General features: G+C 39.5%; 1 protein-coding gene across 2 annotated transcripts; it reads right to left on the reverse strand.

The window, feature by feature from the left end:
• Positions 1-13,267: 13,267 nt before the first annotated feature.
• On the reverse strand, positions 13,268-23,834 carry TXNDC9 (thioredoxin domain containing 9). Of its 2 annotated transcripts, none has more exons than XM_006050936.4 (5): positions 23,677-23,834; positions 21,113-21,331; positions 19,096-19,214; positions 16,198-16,452; positions 13,268-13,874 (listed from the first exon to the last, which is right to left on the reverse strand). In XM_006050936.4, the coding sequence occupies exons 2-5, from the start codon at positions 21,299-21,301 to the stop codon at positions 13,757-13,759; spliced, it is 681 nt and encodes a 226-aa protein (XP_006050998.1). In that variant the 5' UTR covers positions 21,302-21,331; positions 23,677-23,834; the 3' UTR covers positions 13,268-13,756. The 2 variants fall into 2 exon arrangements, with proteins under 2 accessions (XP_006050998.1, XP_006050997.1); XM_006050935.4 differs by having other exon boundaries at positions 23,695-23,816.
• Positions 23,835-24,337: the final 503 nt, after the last annotated feature.

Consider the following 24,337-nt stretch of genomic DNA (forward strand, 5'->3'; position numbering starts at 1 on the left):
TTCCATTCTTCTTTCTCAAGATTGCTTTGGATATTTGAGGGTTTTTTGTATTTCCATACAAATTGTGAAATTATTTGTTCTAGTTCTGTGAAAAATACTGTTGGTAGCTTGATAGGGATTGCATTGAATCTATAGATTTCTTTGGGTAGTATACTCACTTTCACTATATTGATTCTTCCAATCCATGAACATGGTATATTTCTCCATCTATTTGTGTCCTCTTTGATTGCCTTCATCAGTGTTTTAGGTCATTTGTTTCTTTAGGTAGATATATTCCTAAGTGTTTTATTCTTTTCATTGCAATGGTGAATGGAATTGTTTCCTTAATTTCTCTTTCTGTTTTCTCATTGTTAGCGAATAGGAACACTTTCTAACACCACACACAAAAATAAACTCAAAATGGATTAAAGATCTAAATATAAGACCAGAAACTATAAAACTCCTAGTGGAAAACATAGGCAAAACACTCTCCGACATAAATCACAGCAGGATCCTCTATGACCCACCTCCCAGAGAAATGGAAATAAAAGCAAAAATAAACAAAGGAGACCTAATTAAACTTAAAAGCTTCTGCACAACGAAGGAAACTATAAGCAAGGTGAAAAGACAGCCTTCAGAATGGGAGAAAATAATAGCAAATGAAGCAACTGACAAAGAATTAATCTAAAAAATATACAAGCAACTCCTGCAGCTCAATGCCAGAAAAATAAACGACCCAATCAAAAAATGGGCCAAAGAACTAAACAGACATTTCTCCCAAGAAGACATACAGATGGCTAACAAACACATGAAAAGATGTTCAATATCACTCATTGTCAGAGAAATGCAAATCAAAACCACTATGAGGTACCATTTCACGCCGGTCAGAATGGCTGCTATCCAAAAGTCTACAAACAATAAATGCTGGAGAGGGTGTGGAGAAAAGGGAACCATCTTACACTCTTGGTGGGAATGCAAACTAGTACAGCCACTATGGAGAACAGTGTAGAGATTCCTTAAAAAACTGGAAATAGAACTGCCATATGACCCAGCAATCCCACTGCTGGGCATATACACTGAAGAAACTAGAATTGAAAGAGACACGTGTACCCCAGTGTTCATCACAGCACTGTTTATAATAGCCAGGACATGGAAGCAACCTAGATGTCCATCAGCAGATGAATGGATAAGAAAGCTGTGGTATATATACACAATGGAATATTGCTCAGCCATTAAAAAGAATACATTTGAATCAGTTCTAATGAGGTGGATGAAACTGGAGCCTATTATACAGGGTGAAGTAAGCCAGAAAGAAAAACACCAATACAGTATACTAACGCATATATATATGGAATTTAGAAAGATGGTAACGATGACCTTATATGCAAGAAAGCAAAAGAGACACAGATGTATAGAACAGTCTTTTGGACTGTGGGAGAAGGCGAGGGTGGGATGATTTGAGAGAATAGCATTGAAATATGTATATTATCATATGTGAAACAGATCACCAGTCCAGGTTTGATGCATGAGACAGGGTGCTCAGGGCTGGTGCACTGGGATGACCCAGAGGGATGGGATGGGCAAGGAGGTGGGAAGGGGGTTCAGGATGGGAAACATGTACACCCATGGCGGATTCATGTCAATGTATGGCAAAACCACTACAGTACTGTAAAGTAATTAGCCTCCAATTAAAATAAATAATTTTTTTAAATTAAAAAAAAAAGAAAAAAAGAAAATCAAGAGAGAGAGAAAAAATAAAATAAAAACACGAGACACATTCAAATAAAAATAATAAAATTGGAAGTACTGGAGAGCTTTCTTTCTCAGTATCAACTTTCTTAGTAGGAAAAGTAAATTCAGTAATGCTTCTATCAGACAATTAAAAACTTAAGATAATCTCTCAAGACTATTTCATAATGTATACTATGTGCTTTACTTTTTTATGAGCATACAAAACCTGGTACTTTTCTCAAGATTGTTTTTACATGGAGATCTCATTTAGAGATTTGGTTTCCTCTTCCTTAAAAATAATTTTTAAATTTTATTTAATTTTGGCTGTGCTGTATCTTCATTGCTGCAAGTTTTTCTCTAGTTGTGGCAAGTGGGGGCTACTCTCTAGTTATGGTGGGGGGCTTCTCATTGTGGTGGTTTCCCTTGCTGTGGAGCACAGACTCTAGGGCGCGCAGGCTTCAGTAGCCGTGGCACATGGGTTTGGTAGTTGCGGCTCCCAGGCTCTAGAGCACAGGCTCCATAGTTGTAGTGAGTTGTGCACAGGCTTAGTTGCTCCGAGGCATGTGGGATCTCCCTGGACCAGAAATCGAACATGTGTCTCCTGCATTGGCAGGTGTATTCTTTACCACTGAGCCACCAGGGAAGCCTTCCTCTTGTTTTATGAAAAAGAAAAAAGAACAACGTTGTTGAGGTTTCTGGCCCAGAGCAGTCCACATTTTATTTCCTATAAAGGACTTACCCTGTGCCATTAGTTTCATAAGATGAGAATCTGCAGGGGGTGTTAAAAAGAAAGGGGAGGGTTTTCTCATTCACATTTGCCTGATTAGGAACCATTTTCATATGCAGCTTCTGTACAATAGAAGACTTTGCATTCATTAGAGAGCAGGTAGCTCTGTATGTATCACTATGGGACAATGTTCAAGCTATGTAGCTAAGTGTATGTTTGAGGGTGGGGGGAAGCGGAGTCCATGTTATAGGAGGCTGTCCTGACCTCAGATTCTTATCACCGAGAACAGTCCAGTTTGCTTGCTAGTGACAACCTAGAGTACCTTTTCTGTCCCTTCTCAGTTCAGTTCAGTTCAGTCGCTCAGTCGTGTCTGACTCGTTGCGATTCCATGAATCGCATCATGCCAGGCCTCCCTGTCCATCACCAACTCCCAGAGTTCACTCAGACTCACATTCATTGAGTCAGTTATGCCATCCAGCCATCTCATCCTCTGTTGTCCCCCTCTCCTCCTGCCCCCAATCCCTCCCAGCATCAGAGTCTCTTCCAATCAGTCAACTCTTTGCATGAGGTGGCCAAAGTACTGGAGTTTCAGCTTTAGCATCATTCCTTCCAAAGAACACCCAGGACTGATCTCCTTTAGAATGGACTGCTTGGACCTCCTTGCAGTCCAAGGGACTCTCAAGAGTCTTCTCCAACACCACAGTTCAAAAGCATCAATTCTTCGGCCCTTCTAGGTTTTTCTAAAATTGTTCATATCCCTTACCTTTCCCTTCTGTCTCATTTCATTCCTATGTGTGAATGTATGTGCTTAGTTGCTCAGTTGTGTCCAACTCTTTGTGACCCCAGGGACTGTAGCCCATCAGGCTCTTCTATCCGTGGGATTTTTCAGGCAAGAATACTGGAGTGGGTTGCCATTTCCTCCTCCAGGAGATTTTCCTGACCCAGGGATGAACTTATGTCTCCTTTGTCTCCTGCATTGCAGGCAGATTCTTTACCCACTGAACCATCAGGGAAGCCCCATTTCATTCCTAAATTCCCCAGTATTTGGCTTCTGTCCGGATCACAATGGTGACAATACAAAACGGGGTTTTACACTTAGGAGTTCGATTGCTGAGTCATACGGCATTTCTGTTTAACTCTTTGAGGAACCCAGAAAGTGTTTTCCATGGCAGATACACCATTTTACGTTTCACTGTTGAGTTACAAGGGTTTCACTCTGTATCTATCCAAGCACCTGTTCTCTTTGAATTTTAATAATCATTTTAGTGGATAATGAAGTGGTATCTCATTGTAATTTTGATTTGCATTTCCCTGATGAGTTATGATGGTGAACATTTAATCTGCTTGTTGACTATTTGTATATCTTTTTTGAGGAAATATCTATTCAAGTCCTTTGCCCATTTTTAGATGGTTTGCCTCTTAAAAAAAAAAAATTTACTTGGCTACGCCAGGTCTTTGTTGCTTCACATGGGATATTTAGTTATGACGTGGGAACTCTTAGTTGCCGCATGTGGGTTCTAGTTCCCTCACCAGGAATTGGATCTGAGTCCCCTGTATTGGGAGTGCAGAGTCTTAGCCACTGGACCACCAGGACCTTCCTGCCTTTTTGTCGTTGAGTTGTAATTTCATGTGAATTTGAACCGGTCTTTGCATTTTTGCAAAAAAGGCCATTGGAATTTTCATAGGCATTGTATTGAACCTCTTGATTGCTTTTGATACTATTGCTATCTTAACAATATTGTGTAACTCATGAACCTGAGATATACTTGAATTTTTAAAATAAATATTAACTTACTTCAGTGATGTGTAGTTTTCAGTGTACAGGTACTTCATTTCCTTGGATAAATTTATTTCTGATATTTCATTCTTTGGATGCTATTGTGTGTGTGTGTGCTTGCTCAGTTGTGTCCTATTCTTTGCAACCTCATGGACTGTAGCCTGCCAGGCTCCTCTGGAATTCTCCAGGCCAGAATACTGGAGTGGGTTGCCATTTCCTACTACAGAGGATCTTTCCGACCTGGAAATCAAACCCATCTCTCATGCGTCTTCTGCATTGGCAGGTGGATTCTTTACCACTGCGCCCCCTGGGAAGCCCCAGATGCTATTGTAAATGGCATTATTTTCTCAATTGTTTTACTACTTGTTCCTTGCTAGTGTATTGTCAACACAAAACTGATCGTGTGTGTTCATTTGGTACATTGCATCTTTGTAGTGTGCAAACTGAAATTCATTCATTCTAGTAGTAAGGTTTTTTGCTCTGTGTGTTCTTTGGGGTTTTCCATTTACAGGAGCATATCATCTGCAAGTAGAAGTAGACTGATTCTTCCTCTCCAATTTGGATGCCTTTCCTTTTTCTTACTAAATTGCTCTGGCAAGAATGGGCTTCCTTGTCTCGTTCCTGCTCTAAAGGAAGAAACTGTTACTGAATATGAAGTTAGCGTTGTGGTTTTACATGAATCATAATGAGGAAGTTTTCTTCTGTTCCTAGCTTTCTGAGTGTTATTATCCTGCAAGGATGTTATATATTTTCAAAAGCTTTTTCTGCATCTGCAATGATGATTTTGTGGGTTTTTCCTTGGTTCTATTACCGTACTGTATTATATTGATTTTTCTTATTTTTGAACCATCCTTGCATCCTGGAATAAATCCTATTTGGCCATAGTGTATAATCCTTTGGATATGTTGTCTGATTCCATGTTCTAGTATTTAATGAGGATTTTGCAACTGTAAGTGATACTGATCTACAGCTTTCTGTTCTTTAGGTACCTTTGTATGGCTTTGGTATTAGGGTAATATGATCTCATAGAATACATAAGAAATTGCTTCCTCTTCTCTTTTTTGGAAGAGTTTGAAAGACTAGTGTTACTTATTTAGACATTTGGTGGAATTCACCAGTAAAGTCATATGGTCTCGGATTTTCTTTCCTGGGCAATTTCTTCTTTTTTAAAAACTACGTCAACCTCTTTATTCAGTATAGATTTTTCAGATTTTCTATTCCTTCTTGAGTCAGTTGTGGTAAGTTGTGCATTTTCTAAGAATTTGTCTATTTCTTCCAGGTTATCTAATTTAGTATACAGTTGTCCATAACATTCCTTTATAATCCTTTCTAATTCTGTAAAGTCAATAGTAACATCCCAGTTTCTTTTCTGATATTAGTTGTTTGCATGTTTTCTCTTTCTCAATCTAGCTAACAGTTCGCCATATTGGCTAACAGTCTCAAAGAACCACTTTTGGTTCCAGCACCACAGTTCAAAAGCATCATTCTTCAGCACTCCGCTTTCCTTATGGTTCAACTCTCACATCCATACATGACTACTGGAAAAGCCATGGCTTTTGCTGTTTTAGGTTCACAGGAAAACTGAGTGCAAAGTGCAGAGATTTATCATATATTAAATGCTCCCACTCATGCATGGTCTCCCCCATTCTCAACATTCCCAACCAGAGTGGCACACTTGTGACAACTGATCACCTACCTACCTTGATGCATCATTATCACTCAAAGTCCTTAGTTTAGGGTTCATTCTTTTTGTTGCTCTGTTTTGGATGTGGACAAATGTATAATGTAAACATGTATAATGACATGTATCTGCTATTACAGTATGATTCAGAGTACAGATGTCCCTGACCTGTGATGATTCAACTTAAAGATTTTTTGACTTTATAATGGTGTGAATGCAAATAACATTCAGTAGGAATTGAACTTTGAATTCTGACCTTTTCCTGGGCTAGTGCCCTGTTGGACAGAACTCTGGCAATGCCAGGCAGCAGCAGGGAGCCACAGTTCCAGTTAGCACATGATTACAAGGGTAAACAACTGGCACAATTATAACCATCTGTACCTAGACAACCATCCTGGGTTTTCTCTCACTTCCAGTACAGTATTTAAACTACAGGAGATAGTCCACACTTTATACAACAAGCTTTATGTTGCATGATTTTGCCCAACTGAAAACTGATGTGTGCCCTAAGCACATTTAAGGTAGGCTAGGCTAACCTAGGAGAAGGAAATGGCAACCCACTCCAGTGTTCTTGCCTGGAGAATCTCAGGGACGGGGGAGCCTGGTGGGCTGCCATCTCTGGGGTCGCACAGAGTCAGACACAACTGAAGCGACTTAGCAGCAGCAGCAACAGCAGGCTAACCTATGGTGTTTAGATAGGTTGCTGCTGAGTCGCTTCAGTCGTGTCTGACTCTGTGCAACCCCAGAGATGACAGCCCACCAGGCTCCCCCATCCCTGGGATTCTCCAGGCAAGAACACTGGAGTTGGTTGCCATTAGATGTATTAAACGCATTTTTAAGTTATGGTATTTTCAATTTATGGTGGGTTTATCAGGCTGTAACCCTGTCATGAAGTCCAGACAGATCTGTAGTTTCACTGCCCTAAAATTCCTATGTGCTTCAGCTTTTCATACCTCACTCCACTTTAACCCCCTGGCAACCACTCATCTTTTCACTGCCTCCAATATTTTTAAGATTTATTTATTTTTGCTGCACTGGGTCTTCACTGCTGCATGCAGGCCTTCTCTGGTTGCAGTGAGCAGAGGCTGCTCTTCATTGCGGTGCACAGACTCTAGGGCGTGTGGGCTTCAGGTGTTATCACACACAAGCTCAGTACTTGTTGCTTGCAGGCTCTAGAGCGCCGGCTCAGTACTTGGGGGTGCATGGGCTGAGCTGCTCCGCTGTGTGTGGGATTGTCTTGGACCAGGGATTGAACCCGAGTCTCCTGGCAGGTGGATTCTTAACCACTGGACTAGCAGGGAAGTCCACTGCCTCCAATTTTACCATTCCTAGAAATATATAGTTGAAACCATACAGTATGTAACCTTTCAGATTGTATCTTTCAGTTTGTACCATGCATTTAACTTTCCTCCATGTCTTTTCAAGTCTTAATAGCTCATTTATGTTGAACACTGGATACTATTCCATTGTCTGAATGTACCACAGTTTATCCATTCATCTACTGAGACATCTTGGTTGCTACCAAGTTTAGCAATTATGAATAAAGCTGTTGTAGGCATTCATGTATAGGTTTTTGTGTGGAAATATATTTTCAACTTATTTAGGTAAATATCAGGAGTGCAATTTCTGGATCATCTGGTAAGAGTGTTTTGTAAGTAAGAAACTGCCGAACTGTCTTCCAAGGTGGCTGTACCATTATTACCAGCAGTGAATGAGAGTTCCTCTTGCTCTGCACCCACACCAGCATTTGGTGCTGTGGTTTCTGTTTTTGGTCATTCTAATGGGTGTGTAGTGGTATCTCATTGTTTTAACTTGCATTTCCCTAATGACATACAATGTGGGGCATATTTTCATGTGCTTCTTTATCTTCTGCATCTCTTCTTGGGAGAAGTGTCTGTTCAGGTGTTTGGCCCATCCTTTGAGTTGTTTTCTTATGGGTTGTTGTCTTAAGTTTTAAGTTCTTTTTATATTTCAAGAGTCTCTTATTATTGTCTTTTGCAAATATTTCCTCTCAGTCTATGACCTGTCTTCCCATTTTCTTCACATTTGTTTTCACAGAGCACAATTTTTTATTGAATAAAGTCCATCTTAGCCATTCTTTCACTCAGGGACTGTGCTTTTGGTATTGCTTCTAAAATGTCATCACCATACATACCCAAGATCATCTAGGTTTTCTCCTAGGTTATCTGCTGGGAATTTTAGTTTTGTGCTTTTACACTTAGTTCTAAAATCTATTTTGAGTTACTGTTTGTGAATTCTTTTTTGGGAGAAGGGCATGTGAAGGTCTAGCTGTTGTAGCACCATTGTTGAAAAGGTTATCTTTGCTTGCCTCTGCTTTTCTGTCAAAGATCAGCTGACTATACATACAATACGGGTTTGTATCTGGGCTCTCTATTCTATCCCACTGATTTGTCCATTCTTCTGCCAACACCACACTGTCATTGCTGTTGTTGATTAGTCACTAAGTTATGTCCAACTCTTTGCGACTCCATGGACTGCACCACGCCAGGCTTCCCTTGTCCTTTACTAACTCCTGGTGTTTGCTCAAACTCATGTCCAATGAGTTGGTGATGCCATTCAACCATCTCATCCTTTGTCACCCCCTTCTCCTCCTGCCCTCAATCTTTCCCTGCATTAGGGTCTTTTCCAATGAGTCAGCTCTTTGCATCAGGCTATAGTGTTGGAGCTTCAGCTTCGGACCTTCCAATGAGGATTCAGTGTTGATTTCCTTTAGGATTGACTTGTTTGGTCTCCTCGCTATCCAAGCAACTCTCAAGAGTTTTCTCCAGAACCACAGTTCAAAAGCATCAATTCTTCGGCTCTCAGCTTTCTTCACAGTCCAACTCTCACATCCATACATGACCACTGGAAAACCCATAGCCTTGACTAGATGGACCTTTGTTGGCAAAGTAGTCTCTGCTTTTCAACATGCTATCTAGGTTGGTCATAACTTTCCTTCCAAGGAGTAAGCGTCTTTTAATTTCATGGCTGCAGTCACCATCTGCACTGATTTTGGAGCCCCAGAAAATAAAAGTCTGACACTGTTTCCACTGTTTCCCTATCTATTTCCCATGAAGTGATGGGATCAGATGCCATGATCTTCGTTTTCTGAATGTTGAGCTTTAAGCCAACTTTTTCACTCTCCACTTTCACTTCCATCAAGAGGCTTTTTAGTTCCTCTTCACTTTCTGCCATAAGGGTGGTGTCATCTGCATATCTGAGGTTATTGATATTTCTCCCAGCAATCTTGATTCCAGCTTGTGCTTCCTCCAGCCCAGCATTTCTCATGATGTACTCTGCATATAAGTCAAATAAGCAGGGTGACAATATACAGCCTTGACGTACTCCTTTTCCTATTTGGAACCAGTCTGTTGTTCCATGTCCAGTTCTAACTGTTGCTTCCTGACCTGCAAACAGGTTTCTCAAGAGGCAGGTCAGGTGGTCTGGTATTCCCATCTCTTTCAGAATTTTCCACAGTGTATTGTGATCCACACAGTCAAAGGCTTTGGCATAGTCAATAAAGCAGAAATAGATGTTTTTCTCGAACTCTCTTGCTTTTTCCATGATCCAGCGGATGTTGGCAATTTGACCTCTGGTTCCTCTGCCTTTTCTAAAACCAGCTTGAACCAGGAAGTTCATGGTTCACGTACTGCTGAAGCCTGGCTTGGAGAATTTTGAGCATTACTTTACTAGTGTGTGAGATGAGTGCAATTGTGCGGTAGTTTGAGCATTCTTTGGCATTGCCTTTGGGATTGGAATGAAAACTGACCTTTTCCAGTCCTGTGGCCACTGCTGAGTTGTCCAAATTTGCTGGCATATTGAATGCAGCACTTTCACAGCATCATCTTTCAGGACTTGAAATAGCTCAACTGGAATTCCATCACCTCCACTAGCTTTGTTTGTAGTGATGCTTTCTAAGGCCCACTTGACTTCACATTCCGGGATGTCTGGCTCTAGGTCAGTGATTACACCATCGTGATTATCTGGGTCATGAAGATCTTTTTTGTACAGTTCTTCTGTGTATTCCTGCCACCTCTTCTTCTTATCATGTCTTTTTGTGTGTGTGAAATTTGAAGAAAATATGTACTTTCATTAATACTGTATCACATTAATTTCCTGTTTTGTTTTTTGCAACATATTATTTCTTTATATTCTCAGAATTGGATTAGAAGTGTCAAATATCGAATTCTTTTTAAAAATCATTAAAGTAATAAAATTTCTAGACTTTTAGCAGTAATACCAGATGCCAAAATACACAGATGTATATCAAAGTATATTGAGTGAATATAAATTAGAAATCTAGCATTCTATTCATCCTAAGTCAAACAAGTGGAATCACAATGCCATAAATTTTTTACCTAGGCAAAAATTCTTAAGTTTTTAAAAATACACATTGCATTATCAGTTCAGTCCAGTTGCTCAGTTGTGTCTAGCTCTTTGTGACCCCATGGATTGCAGCACGCCAGGCTTCCCTGTCCATGACCAATTCCCAGAGCTTGCTCAAACTCATGTACATCAAGTCAGTGATGCCATCCAACCAGCTCATCCACTGTCATCCTCTTCTCCTCCTGCCCTCAATCTTTCCCAGCATCAGGGTCTTTTCCAATGAGTCAGCCCTTTGCATCTGGTGGCCAAAGTATTAGAGCTTCAGCATCAATCCTTCCAATGAATATTCAGGATTGATTTCCTTTAGGACTGACTGGTTTGATCTCCTTGCAGTCCAAGGGATTCTCAAGAATCTTCTCCAACACCATAGTTCAAAAGCACCAATTCTTTGGTGCTCAGCTTTCTTTGGGAGAAGGCAATGTCAACCCACTCCAGTACTCTTGCCTGGGAAATTCCATGGACGGAGGAGCCTGGTAGGCTACAGTCCATGGGGTCGCTAAGACTCAGACAGGACTTAGCGACTTCACTTTCACTTTTCACTTTCATGCACTGGAGAAGGAAATGGCAACCCACTCCAGTATTCCTGCCTGGAGAACCCCAGGGATGGGAGCCTGGTGGGCTGCCATCTATGCGGTCACAGAGTCAGACATGACTGCTGTGACTTAGCAGCAGCAGCAGCAGCTTTCTTTATGGTCCAACACTCATATCCACATGCCTACTGGAGAAAGCATAGCTTTGACTATATGAACCTTTGTTGGCAAAGTAATGTCTCTTAATATTCTGTCTAGGTTGGTCATGGGCTTCCCTTTGGCTCAGCTGGTAAAGAATCTGCCTGCAATGCAGGAGACCTGGGTTTGATCTCTGGCTTGGGAAGATTCCCCTGGAGAAGGGAAAGGATACCCACTCCAGTATTCTGGCTTGGAGCATTCCACGGACTGTCCATGGGGTCACAAAGAGTCAGACACGACTGAGCGACTTTCACTTTAGGTTTGTCATAGCTTTCCTTCCAAGGAGCAAGCATCTTTTAATTTCATGGCTGCAGTCACCATCTGCAGTGCCTGTGGAGCCCAAGAAAATAACGTTCGTCATTGTTTCCTCATGTATTTGCCATATTACATTATACCTACTATTTATATATATATATATATGTATAGAAAAGCTCTTCTACTACTTTTGATAAAAAACAAGAAAAAAAAGATGGAGAAATTGGAAAACATAAACTAAATGAAATGAGAACACTGAATATGAAATAGAAGTGAAACAAGCTAGATTTACCAGAATTATGTTGGAATTATTTGAAAAATAGAAATGCCCAGGTATTGCTTTTTTCCTCCAAAGTTCCAGATGTGTTTCTAATTAGCGCTCATGTTTAAAAAACAGTGCTTTTTAAAAGGTATGATAAAACGATATGATCTTTTATTGTTAAAGTCTTCAAGTTGGGTAATGTCAGTCTTTGAACTTTGTTGTTCTCCTTCCATACTGCGTTTGCTGTGCTGAGCCTTTTTCTTTTTCTTATAAACTTGAGAATTAGTTTGTCAGTATCCATAAAATAAGTTTCAGGGATTTTGACTGGGATTGTGCTGAATCTATGAATTAAATTTATGAACCTGTGAGTCAAGTTGAATGTAATAACTGACATCTTAAATATTGAGTCACCCTATCCCTGAACATGGACTGTATCTCCATTCATTTATTCCTTAATATCTTTCATGTGTGTTGTTTTCCCTCAAGTCTTACACATATCTTATGTCCATTTAGTGCTAATGTAAATGGTAGCATCTTTTAATTTCAAATTTCAGTTGTTCATTGCTGCTGGTATAGGAACACAGTAGACTTTTGTACATTAACCTCGTATTCTACAACTTTGCTGTATCTTTCATTAGTTCCAGGAGGGTTGTTTGCTTGTTTTTGTAAATTCTGCTGGACTTACTATTAATACATGATCATGTCATCTACAAGCTAACACAAGTTTACTTCTTCCTTTTCAATCTGCACAGATATTTTTTTCTTTCCTTTTGTATTAGCTAAGACTTCCAGTATGATACTGAAAAGCAGGGGTGAGCTGGGAAAGACATTTTGCCTTGTGTGTGATCTTAATGGGAAAACTTCAAACTTCTTCCATTATGTTTGATACTAGTTGTAGGTTTTTGTAGATATTTTAAAAAAATCAAGTAGAGTACATTGCCTTCTATTGTTTACTGAGTTTTTAATCATGAATGGTATTGGATTTTGTCAAATGCTTTTTCTACTGATAACGTTATGCAATTCTAATTTTTTTAGACTGTGATTAATTGATTTTTCAAGTATTGAAACAGCTTTGCATACCTGGGATAAATCTCACTCGGTTGTGGTGCCTGGTTGTTTTTTATATACTGTTGGACTGATTTGCTAATATTTTAAAGATTTTTGCTTCTGTTCAAGACAGATACTGGTCTGTAGTTTTCCTGTAATGTCTTTAAGTATTAGAGTATAGCTGGTCTCATGAGTTAGGAATGAGACCTAACTCATTCTGCTTTTGAAAGGGACTGTAGAGAATAAAACCTCTTCATTAATGTTCACTAGAATTCACCAGTGAACCCATGTGGGTCTGGTGCTTTCTGTTTTAGAAAGGTAGTAGCTGTTGATTATATAAAAGAGGCCTATTCAGGTTGTCTATTTCTTGTGTGAGGTTTAGCAGGATCATGGTTCAAGTACCACAGAGACTCACTATCCTTCCCAAGATTGAGTATTTTCTTGAATAAGTGTTTTTGTTTGCTGTATGCTCTTATGACAATTTCCAGAGACTTTAATTTTTAGAAAAATATTTACCAGTTATGACTGTCTCACTGATGGGTCTGTAGATCATGCTGCCATTCCCAAAGTGCTTCTTGATTGTTTAATGCACGTCTTAAAATATAATCAATCAGGACCTTTTAAATAAGGCAGTATGGTCACAATCTGAAAAAGCTTTCTGATGCCATCAGTTGATTCAACAACACCATGCAGCTTACAGAATAAATAAACAGTTCTTTAATAATTACTTAAATATATTCCAGAAGTGAAGAGTGTTTCTAATTCATTTACAAGTGCTATCTGTTACACCAGTAAATGTTACTTGACCTCTTTATAAAGTAAATGCTGCTGCGTATGAATTAGTCCTGGAATAGTGTACTGAATTTCTATTTTCAATCCAGTAGATTAAAAACACAATTGTGAATGGTATAAAAACGTAAGAATCATTGTGATAAAACCAATCTCAAAAATAGAGAATCCAGACTCTCCTCAGATAATTTTAGAACTCAGAAGTTTTCCTCTACTTAAACACAAGCTCCACATATAAATATTAAAGATGTTTTTCACCATGATGCCACTGCATAAAACTCTAGAATGTGACCATCAGGAGATGAACATACTGAAATCAAGAGTTTAGAAAACACATCTAATTGTGAAGTAAGGAGAAATAAAAAGACGATTTACAAAGAATTATAACTAATTTCTAATCATCATCAGAGTCTGAATCATATTTCTTTCCTCGAATAGTTTTCTTTTCCAGCTTTGTGAAGTTTGTTCCAAATTTCTTTTGGCTCTGAAATGGTGGCTCCATTAAATTTCCACTAAAAAGAAACAAATATGAAAAACACTTAATTCTCTATGATTTAGTACAGCTAGTATTCTAAACTACACAAAAATCTATCCTCACTGTAACACATGGACTAGAGTACAATTTTCTTTATAATGCTGGTGTTGAGGAAGAGGTACTGAAAATTAACACTGATTGTTAATAGTTGATAATAAACAGTTTTAAACCTTACTTTGTACTACTAAATGCTTTTGACTAGCATTTTATTTTCTTATCGTTAATTACTGATTAGCATTTCATGGAATGAACCAACAAAATCTCTGACTGAAAACCATAGAAGGAAATGAGTTATTGTCATGTTTTGGGTATGCTGAATCTGTATTAGATTCCTATCCCTCTGAGAATGACATGGGAAAATCGTGCTCTATTTTCGATAGCCTGTTACGACCAGTTTGATCCTATTTAACATCTTTCAATGTTTAGATCACTATAGACAACAAACTAATGGAACTCATTATCATTAACCCTGAATTAGTATAGAATGCTTTTCATGATACCTGAAAAATAAGATCTTGGTTTTGAAATACCATTTGCCACTGAAGGGAATCATGGCTTCTTGGAGATAAAGTTAATTCCTATGGGGAGTACAACACAGGTCCCCCTAAAAGACCTTACCTGCACCACAAAGAAAGTGCTCAAAGGATCATGGGGATGTTCAAGAACACACAGAAGCCAGAATGCAAGGCTCTCACTGGGCAAACGTGAGGCAATCTGAGCGTCAAAGTAAATAATAACAGTAATACTCAATAATATATCCCATTGAGTAAAATAATCCATAGCCCATTCTAATACAAAGAAATGAAAAGGTAAACTAATGTGGGGTCTGGAAAAGGTCTTCCTTAAATTACCAGTTAGGTTGGTAGACAACTGGTTAGCCAGTGCTCAGATAATACGGCCAGCAGTGAGACAAACCACCCTACGTCTCCTGATACGGTACACTGAGAGCAAAGAACACATCACTTCCATGTTACACCTGTGGGAAATACGCAAAGCCTGAATCTAATTGTGAAACATTAGATGAACCCAAACTGGGAGATGCTCTACGAAATAACCAGTTGGACTCATCAAAACTGTTAAAACTATTGGAAAACAAGGACAACAAGTTGCTACAGGTTAAAGGAAACTAAAAATTCACAGTAAGTACTTGTGCCTCATTTCTTCAGTATGGAGGCTATTATTGGGACAATGATGGACTTTGAATATGGTCTGTAAACTATGTATTTTGTGCTTTAATAATTTTACTGTGGATGTATAAGAATGTCCCTGCTCTTAGGAAATGCGAACAGAAATATTTAGGAGTAAAGAGACAATACATCTACAATATCCAGTCAGATGGTTCTGAAATTTTTCTACTGATATATATACTGATATATATACTGATATACCCAAAAACAGAATGATAAAGCAAATATAAACTATTGAAAATTGAGGGATACAGGTGAATGATATATGAGAATTCTCTGCACTAGTTTCCAACTTATTTAAAATTGGAAATCACGCTTTAATATTAACCTTTTACTTAAGAAAACAAAACCTGGAACTTCAAAATCAATTTCTACAATATAGGAATGACTTATACAAGTGTAGGAGAGATTCAGAGAAAAAGGAGGAAGGAAAATAAAAAGATGAGGGAATTTTCTACTTATTGAAAGGTACTCTGACTGGAATAACTGGAAAACTTAACCAATTATTTTTGCAAATAAAAAACAGATACATAAGATGTGCTCTAATCTGTGAAATTAAACTGTCTGGAGAAGTGAACAAAGAGATGAGTGGAAAACGGAAGTTGGATTTTAGATCATTTTCTACTGAGACTGTTCTTTATAGTTAAGTAATTTAAGCTGAACATAGAAATGAGATGTTATATAGTTTATCAGAGTTGACAAGTGATACAGGAATAACTACATTAAAAATCTTATGTTTGAAAATAAGTCATTATCAATTTGAGTAATCTGGGTTCAAGCCGGAAGGAGTCAATTCTTCTCAAGTGTCATCCTGGGTTTCCAGATGAATACTGAATTAGATTTCATAGGATCTGTTTGAAAACTTTTAGAGTTAGGTGGACTTTAAAACCCAAGATCAACTTTATCTGGAACTCTGATTTTGCTGTAAGATCATACTAAGGTACACTTTAAGAGATATGCTTTTCCTTTGTGGCAGTTTTTCTTCATCTCCAGCTTCAAGATAAAGCTTATGGAAATATTTATTTCCATAAAATAAATATTAACATAAAAATTACCTAAAAACTTCAACTGAATATGGGAGTTAAAATAAACTGATGGTTTGCTGAATGTTACCTGTAATTAAGAATATCAGAACAACCCAGCCTCCACTCTAAGGTTTCTGTGGTGAAGTCGTCTGTATTTCCTAGGTCAGAAAATCCAACAACAAAATCCTGTGTTTTTCCATCTTTCACCAGTGCTAGTGTGGGAATGACTTTGATACGCAGTCTCTCACAAAGGAAAGGTGCTTTTTCCACATTCAGTTTCAAAAATTTGGTCTCAAGATGTTTCTTGGACAATATCACCAAATGTCTGTCTAGTATTTTACACCTGTAAATAACAACACATAGAAAACCAAAGGCTAAAAATGACAATTTCTTTATCAAAGTAAATATTAAGGCACATCTAAGTTTTTACTTTTCCTGAATCTCATAATCTGCCCGGAGAAGGCAATGGCACCCCACTCCAGTACTCTTGCCTGGAAAATCCCATGGACGGAGGAGCCTGGTGGGCTGCAGTCCATGAGGTCGCTGAGAGTCGGGAACGACTGAACGACTTCACTTTGACTTTTCACTTTCATGCATTGGAGAAGGAAATGGCAGCCCACTCCAGTCTTCTTGCCTGGAGAATCCCAGGGACGGGGGAGCCTGGTGGGCTGCTGTCTATGGGGTCGCACAGAGTTGGACATGACTGAAGCGACTTAGCAGCAGCAGCAGCAGCATAATCTGCCAGTCAACCTATGTATCTATCAGATAACCTTATTTCCATTTCATAGGTTAGGTACCTCTTTTTCTACCTCTTATGATACTGTAGTCTAGAAGGTTGGATCTGCCTTAATGAGAACAAAGTATTCAACATATGGCTTAAGTGGCTCACAAAGCTGTCATGTTCATGGCCAAGAATAAAAAATAGTCATTTTCCTTATGCATGTTTCCTGGCATTTCATAGAAAGAGGCAAATCTGAACTTGACAGAGCTCAGAAGACACCTCCCAGAATTAGAAATGTACAGGTGGTGTTCTCTTTGGAAGTCACTAAGAAAGACTGAATATGTCACCGAGAAGGAACCTTTCCAACCGTACAAATTCTGTTAGTGTGAAGTCTATCAAGGTTAAGGGCTACAAATCTATGGTCATTATGGTTCAAAAGAAGTACAAAATACCAGCAATATTTTTATTGAGCCACCTGAAAAGGAAAAGTGGTATTTTCTTTAAATTATACTTTAAACTGGCCAACCCTTTAGTGCATCTGAGATAACTATGAAAACCTCTGTGAGCAGTTGTTCTTACCCAGAGGTGATTAGTACAATCAACTTTTAAAACATACAGATGAATCAAAATTCTCTGGGACTTGGGCTGAGAAACATGCAAGTGATTCCCATGCTCAGTGAAGTTTGATAACTACTCTGCTTTCGATGATTAAGACACCAAAACCACAGCTGATTTTACCAGCAGGTTTTTGGGGTACTTCTTGGTAGTTTTTCCTGAGTTAAGTTCAGGTCCACTGAGTTTCTTATAACCTTGATGCCTCATCATCTGAGTGATTCTTTTTATATATTACTCATGCAGTGAAGCAATGGGATTTTATTAATAATGAAAACTGTCAGGAGAGAATAAGTGGTTTCTGAATGAAGCTCCAAAGAAGTGACAGATCATTTGGAGAAATACATTCTTGAGGATTTCTACATACATCAACTCCACAGTTTTACTGGAATAATATAGAATCTATTTTAAATAAGTATGTCCCATTGGCCAATTAATCCATTTTTTAATTGAATTTTAAATCCAATTTAAACCCTCATGATTTAAATCATGAGGGAGCAGTCATGATGTAGTTAAAATAGCATTAAGCTGGGCTCAAATCTGCTTCTATCATTTAGCAAGTGAGTGCCATCAGGCAAGTCACTTAATTTCTCCAAGTCTTGGTGTCCACACACAAAAAAACATGGGGATTATAAAGTACTTACCTCAAAGGGAGATTATGAATGTTCCAGGATCTTATACCGCCTGAAGTGTCTAGCATTACCACATGCTAAAAACTGTGGTATCTACCTGTCTATATTTATATCAACTCATTCAACCTTGACTTTATTTTCTTTCATTTGTATTCTGTTAGTTAATAAATCCCAGCCACTAATAACCACGTTGTTGGGTGAGGAGGCAAAGACAAGGGCCAGGCAGACTATGGAGATGAGAGAAGAGGGCAGGGCTGGGGCCACAGTGAACAATGGAGACTCTGGGTTGAAGTATGAGTTTCCGCAGGAGCTACTCAGCATCAGCAAATTGCTTTCATACAATTCTAGGTCTGTTATCACATCATCTGATGTTGGCAACTATTCAAACTTTGGAGCTAGGGAAAAAAAACAAGCTTCAGCCATCTGGTTTAAGATATAACCTCTTCTGGGGCTAGTTTTACTTTGAGGGATCGGCCTCCAGACAGAGGTTGGCAGACCTGGGCTCATCTAAGAGAAATCACTTTCTCCACCTTCCAGCCAAACCTGAAGTCCCAACTCTGCTTCTGGAGAAAGGCCTTGTCAAGCCACCGTCTCCCTGTGAATTGCCAGTTGAGAAGTGACTGAATTCAAACTTGTTGTTCAGGTGTTGGCCCCATTTCCAACACTGTGGCTGTATTGTAATAGTAGGGACAAAAGCAGAATTCTTGGAATTGATATTAAAAAAAAAAAAATTTAAGTGCTCATTGCTCAGATGTTTTTACAATTAGCTAGCGAAAATATCATTCAGAAAATAGCCACTTCTATGAAAATACTGAAATCCAATAATTTATACTTTTTTATGTCACTGGTTTTTAAGTTAATCTTTGATGACTGCTTAATTTTAATATACAGACTTCCAGTACAAAGGGACAACTTAGGAATTAGTTCCTTTCACATTTTTCTTAATTTCTCTATTAAGTCAGGGTATCTATTCAACAATCTCTTCATATTTAAAACGGTCACTGAGGGGAAACAAAGTTACCTGAATGTGGAGTCTCTGTAGAAATGGCAAACCACTTTTTTACTCTCCTTGACTTCTTGAAAAAAGTCTCTCTCACTAGGGATTTCTCTGTATTCCCCATGTCCTTTTGAAAGCCATTCCTAATTTGAAGAAAGGAGAAATACCACACATTTGAAATCTCTTTCAATGTCACTTTATATCTTATATCCAAATCACTATATTATTTTGTAATTAAGTTGACTTTATCTTAGAACTGAATTCCTTTCGGTGATGTACTTTCCTATCTTTCTAGTGTCACTGCAGAAATAGTCTGTGGGCACGACCATCTCCACAGCACGGCTTGTAATTATCTGTCTTGGTAACTTGAAACACGTTTTCTTAGAACTTTCAAAATAAAATTTTAGACTATAAAGATTGAGAATGTAAACGTCTATTTAATTTCTTTGCACTTAAACTACTAAAATCAAAAGAATTTGATCCAAGTTACTATGAAGCTTTAAAAAAGAACAGCTGTGAGATAAAGCCAACTGGTGCTTGGGGAGGGGACGGGTACTACAGCTCTGAAGCTGAGGAGCCCTGTGTACTTTTGATGACCGCCTCAGAGACAGCACTCTTCTTGCCTGGCCACCAACGGATAGTATCGAGTGAAGAAAAAGGTGTTTTCTCATGTGGTATCCAGAAAAAGGGACCCACAAGTCCAGCTAATCCAATTCTCCAAATCACTATCTCGACCTTTATCATCCATGTTGGACAGGTATTTCAGTTTCTTGTACCCTTCCCGTGGCAGGAAGCTGACTGCCTCGAGTGGAAACTTGTTTCCTTTCTCAAGACTTCTACTGTCATTTAATCTTTTTTTTTTCCCTCTATTTCTTTGTCTTACTGGCTGTGTTAGTTGCTGTCGTGTCCGACTCTTTGTGCCCCATGGACTGTATGTAGCCTGCCAGGCTCATCTGTCCATGGAATTTTACAGGCAAGAATACTGGAGTGGATTGCCATACCCTCCTCCAGGGTATCTTCCCAACCCAGGGATCGAACCTGGGTCTCCTACATTGGAGGCAGATTCTTTACCATGTGAGCCATTAGGGAAGCCCTTCTCAAGACTAGGTTTTAATAAAAAGGAGGACTGGACTTGCAGACAGAAGGACTTGAATCACTGCTCTACCACGCATTAGGCTGTGAATTCTCATAACCTTTCTGAGTCTCACATTCCTCATTGGTAATGTGGAGATTATAAAACAACTATCTCACTGAGCTACTGTGACAAGACAACATGAAAATAACAGAGCAGCTGGCACATCACATGTGCCTGAAAGCATTAATACATGTATTCTCTAGTTCTCAGAAAAGTCTTCTCTCACCGACTGCAATATATCCTGAACTTTGGTCAGCCTGGACCTCAGATGAGACAAGTTCTAATCTTTCAGGTTAGCCCTTCAAATATCACATGACTGCCCTGTTCCACAGTGAACATTTCTGCCTGCTTCTGACTGTCTCACATGAGGACTTGTAGACGTCCTCATCCTCTGAACGCACTAGAAGCGGGCAGGAGCCCAGGCTGCATCACTAGTTTTGGTATCTGTTTCATGGTGGCTTATGCTGAGCTACTGGGGGGCCCTGGTATTTTTACCTTATTTCTTTGGTAAAGCTTCCATAAAGAGTTTAAACTCCTTAATGACACACTTGCTTTGAGCACAGACAAATCATGACAGGCTTTCTCATAACTCTGCCTGAAAGGGAACCTGCGGACCCCTACTTCTCCCAGTGTTCGTCCTCATCCATACTCTCAACTACACAAATTTGAGCTCAGAAAATTATCCTGGACCAGGTGTCTCTTGTACTTGACTGTGAATTAACACTCATCAGGCTAACTTGGACTGTGTCTTTAAAAACTATCTTTTCCCCCAGGGAGAATTTTAATGGCATTAGGTACTTTTGAGGTCAAACAACCCTAAAGACTGAGAACTTTAGGCACATGTATATAGAAGTGGTTAGAAGCATACTGTGAGAGCAATTTCAGAAAGCAGGGCAGAGAGGTTACTTGTTTCTGCTGTTGAGCTTTCTTCAGAGCCTCGAGTCTCTTTTCTTTGAGGCGTTCTAATTCATCCTCATCCATCTGATCTAGTTTCTGAATTTCCGAATCCAAATGTTCTTCCACTAGTTTGGTAGTTTGAAGTAACTGATTCTCCAGGACTTTTGAAAACATGTCAACAGATGCGTTCGCTTCCATTCTTCTAAATGGTACGGTTCAGCCTTGATGCTGGAGAGAAGGTTTACAAAGTTGGAGAAAAAAATAAGACAGGAAACTTTTAGTTCCCAAAATGCTAGCAAATATATAATTTGGAGTTCACAAAGTGTTCTGCTGGCAACCAACCATGTCATGTTAAGAATTTTTACTTAAATGTTTTAAAATTTAATTTTCAACAGGTTATAGTTACTCGTGCGTGTTAAGTTGCTTCAGTTGTGTCTGACTTGTTGCGACCCTATGGACTGTAGCCCGCCAGGCTCCTCTGTCCATGGGATCCTCCAGGCAAGAATACACTGCAGTGGGTTGCCATGTCCTCCTCCAGGGGATCTTCCCCACCCATGGATCAAACCCTTGTCTCTTATGTCTCCTGCACTGGCAGGTGGGTTCTTTACCACCGGGGAAGTCACACTAGTCAAAAATAATTCAGACCAAAGGTTAGAGTGCTTTTGACTTTGCTTACTATTCTAAAACAAAGACAAACCTTTAAGACCATTGCCAGATCAGAAAGAAATGAGCAGTTGAAACTAAACCTAGCGTTGTATACTGACAGTATTCTTTACCAAAGGAAAAGGGAAGCAAAGCAGAAATGACTGCAAAGATGATGAAGTTTAACTGTAGCAAGGTTTTACACACATGTGTACACACCAAATTTTGCTTCAAGATAGAGCACATTTGAGCAAAAGACATTATTTTTCATCTCTGCCTAAATCATTTTAACTCTGAAGAGAGCTCATTACAACTTGTGTAAAGAACTCTGCCTGGTGTTCCCTAAGCTCTAGTTTCCAATTCTGTTCTCTCAGTAACTAATAAAGTCTATGAGCCCACAAAGATTGATACTAGTATTGATTTGGTGACACTCAGTGCTCGTAACTTTGATGTCAAACAACATAACACTCCAAATATAAAAAGCATATTGATGCTATATTGATCTATGTAAAATAGGAGTTTAAAAATAGACTCTAATTCAGATCTCAATGACATAGTCTATTTATTTAACATTTTTATTTTATATTGGCATACAGTTCATTTACAATGTTGTGTTAAGTTTCAGGTATACAGCAGAGTGATTAATTTATACATACTCAATTACCTTTTCCAAATTCTTTACCCATTTAAGTTATTATAGATTACTGAATAGAGTTCTCTGTGCTATACAGTATGTCTTTGTTGGTTATCTATTTCAACTGCGTATTTTAAAAGGAATTATTTTCTACCAGCAACAATTAGATGGTGAATTTTATGTGTACTCCTGGGTTATTACCACAGAAATTTATGATTTGTCAAAGCAGGAGACTGTTGATCTCAACTATGTTTTCAACTACTACTGAAGCACTTTTTAAAAATCTGAAATTTGTGAGCTCATTTGCCCAGCTTCTGACATACAGACTGGCCCACCAGACCCTCTATTAACTGTTGAACTGAACTGAAATAGTATTCCTGCAAAATTCGCCTCTGATTCCATTTTTTCCCCCACATGAAAAGCAGTCGAAAAGCATACTCGATTTCCTCTTTGTATTCCTGGAGCTAGGAGTGTTGGGAACACTGCAGGTGCGCAAAAAATATTTGTCAACGGTTGAAGTAGCATATGTCTAGCTATTGTTCAAATTATGGTTATGTTTAAAGTATTTCTGGGTTTTAAAAACCAAAATGTAAGTTCCTCGCATGCGATAAAATTTTAAAGGAGCTGTATTTCAAATACAGGAAATGAATTTCACACTCCCTACTTTTCAAGAAAAACTGGATCGGGGCGGATGAGACAGAGTAGTATCTGTTAAACACTGACTTGCTGGTCAGACCTTATTCTTTACAAGGGGCGTAGCGGTTGCTTGTCCCTGGAGTTTTACAGGCTGAGCTCAGAATTTAATTCTGGGATAATTGGGAGGAGAAGCGATTAACAAGAGCTGTTCTGGGCGGCAGGTTGTGCTGGGCATCGCCTTCAGAAAGGGGGAAAGGAGATGGTGCAGAGATAACTTCATTCTCCAAACCACAAGGTTCTGATTCTTTTTTCAGTTCAACTGAATGATGGGCAGGGATGTATCCTCAAGTTACCTAACCATTTCCGCGATTCCCCTGTGTGCACCCGCCAAAACAACCAGGGGGCCTCGCCGTTAACCGCACGCCAGCCGCTTCCCAAAAGTACCCTCGCTACTCCCCGCGCCCCCAGGGACAGACGAGGGCAGAGGCGAGGTGGCCCCAGCTTCAAAGCCTCCCCGGCGCATGCGCCAAAGCCTCCTCCGTGGCTGGGACTCCGGAGCCCGAGCCGCGCCCCTCCCCCGCCTAGGCAGGATGCGGAGCAGGCGGGCGTCCGTTAGCACAAGGATGCATGGCCGGTTTTTTCACGCCACTCTCTGCCTCACCTGAGCTCTCGGCGATACCTGAGATACGAAGAACCAGCTTCTCCAGAAGAGCAATCCTCTCTGGCTTCAGCCTCCAAGCAGCTGCGGGTAGCTGCGAAGCGACCGTCACTTCCGCCTCCTCATTGGCCGCGGATCTCACGCGATAGCAACTGCGACGTCCCAGGAAGTGGAGGTAGTGCGGGGGAGGGGGGAGGGAAGGGCGCGCGGCGAGCGCTTCTGCGCGTGCGCCCTTCTCCACCTTTCCTCTGCTCCAGCTCTCCGAACTCTGGCGTGTGAACCTTTCCCTCCCTCCGAGTAAACAGCCCAGAGGGCGGGGGAGCGAAGTACGCCGGAGATCGTAGTTTCTTAGTGCTCAGCCTGGAGTTGACGTTCTTAGGTTCTGACACATGTTACATCAGAAAGGAAATAGCAATGATTCTGCTCTGGAGTGGCACTCCAATTTTGTTTCCATTCGGTTTATTGAACAATTCCCCCCTTTAAAAAACAAAGTATAACTTACGTGTAAGTTTTTACATAGTTAACACATAGAGTCGTTGTCCAGATCCGGATATAAAACACTTTTACAACCCTAGTATGACATAAATTTTTAGAGCTTGTTCTCGGTTTGAATATAAAGATCATGATCTATTTAGGAGAAATAATGGGTGTGTCCTTTTTTTTT

Source organism: Bubalus bubalis, chromosome 12 (assembly GCF_019923935.1).
Source record: "Bubalus bubalis isolate 160015118507 breed Murrah chromosome 12, NDDB_SH_1, whole genome shotgun sequence".
In the NCBI taxonomy this organism is placed as follows: domain Eukaryota; kingdom Metazoa; phylum Chordata; class Mammalia; order Artiodactyla; family Bovidae; genus Bubalus; species Bubalus bubalis.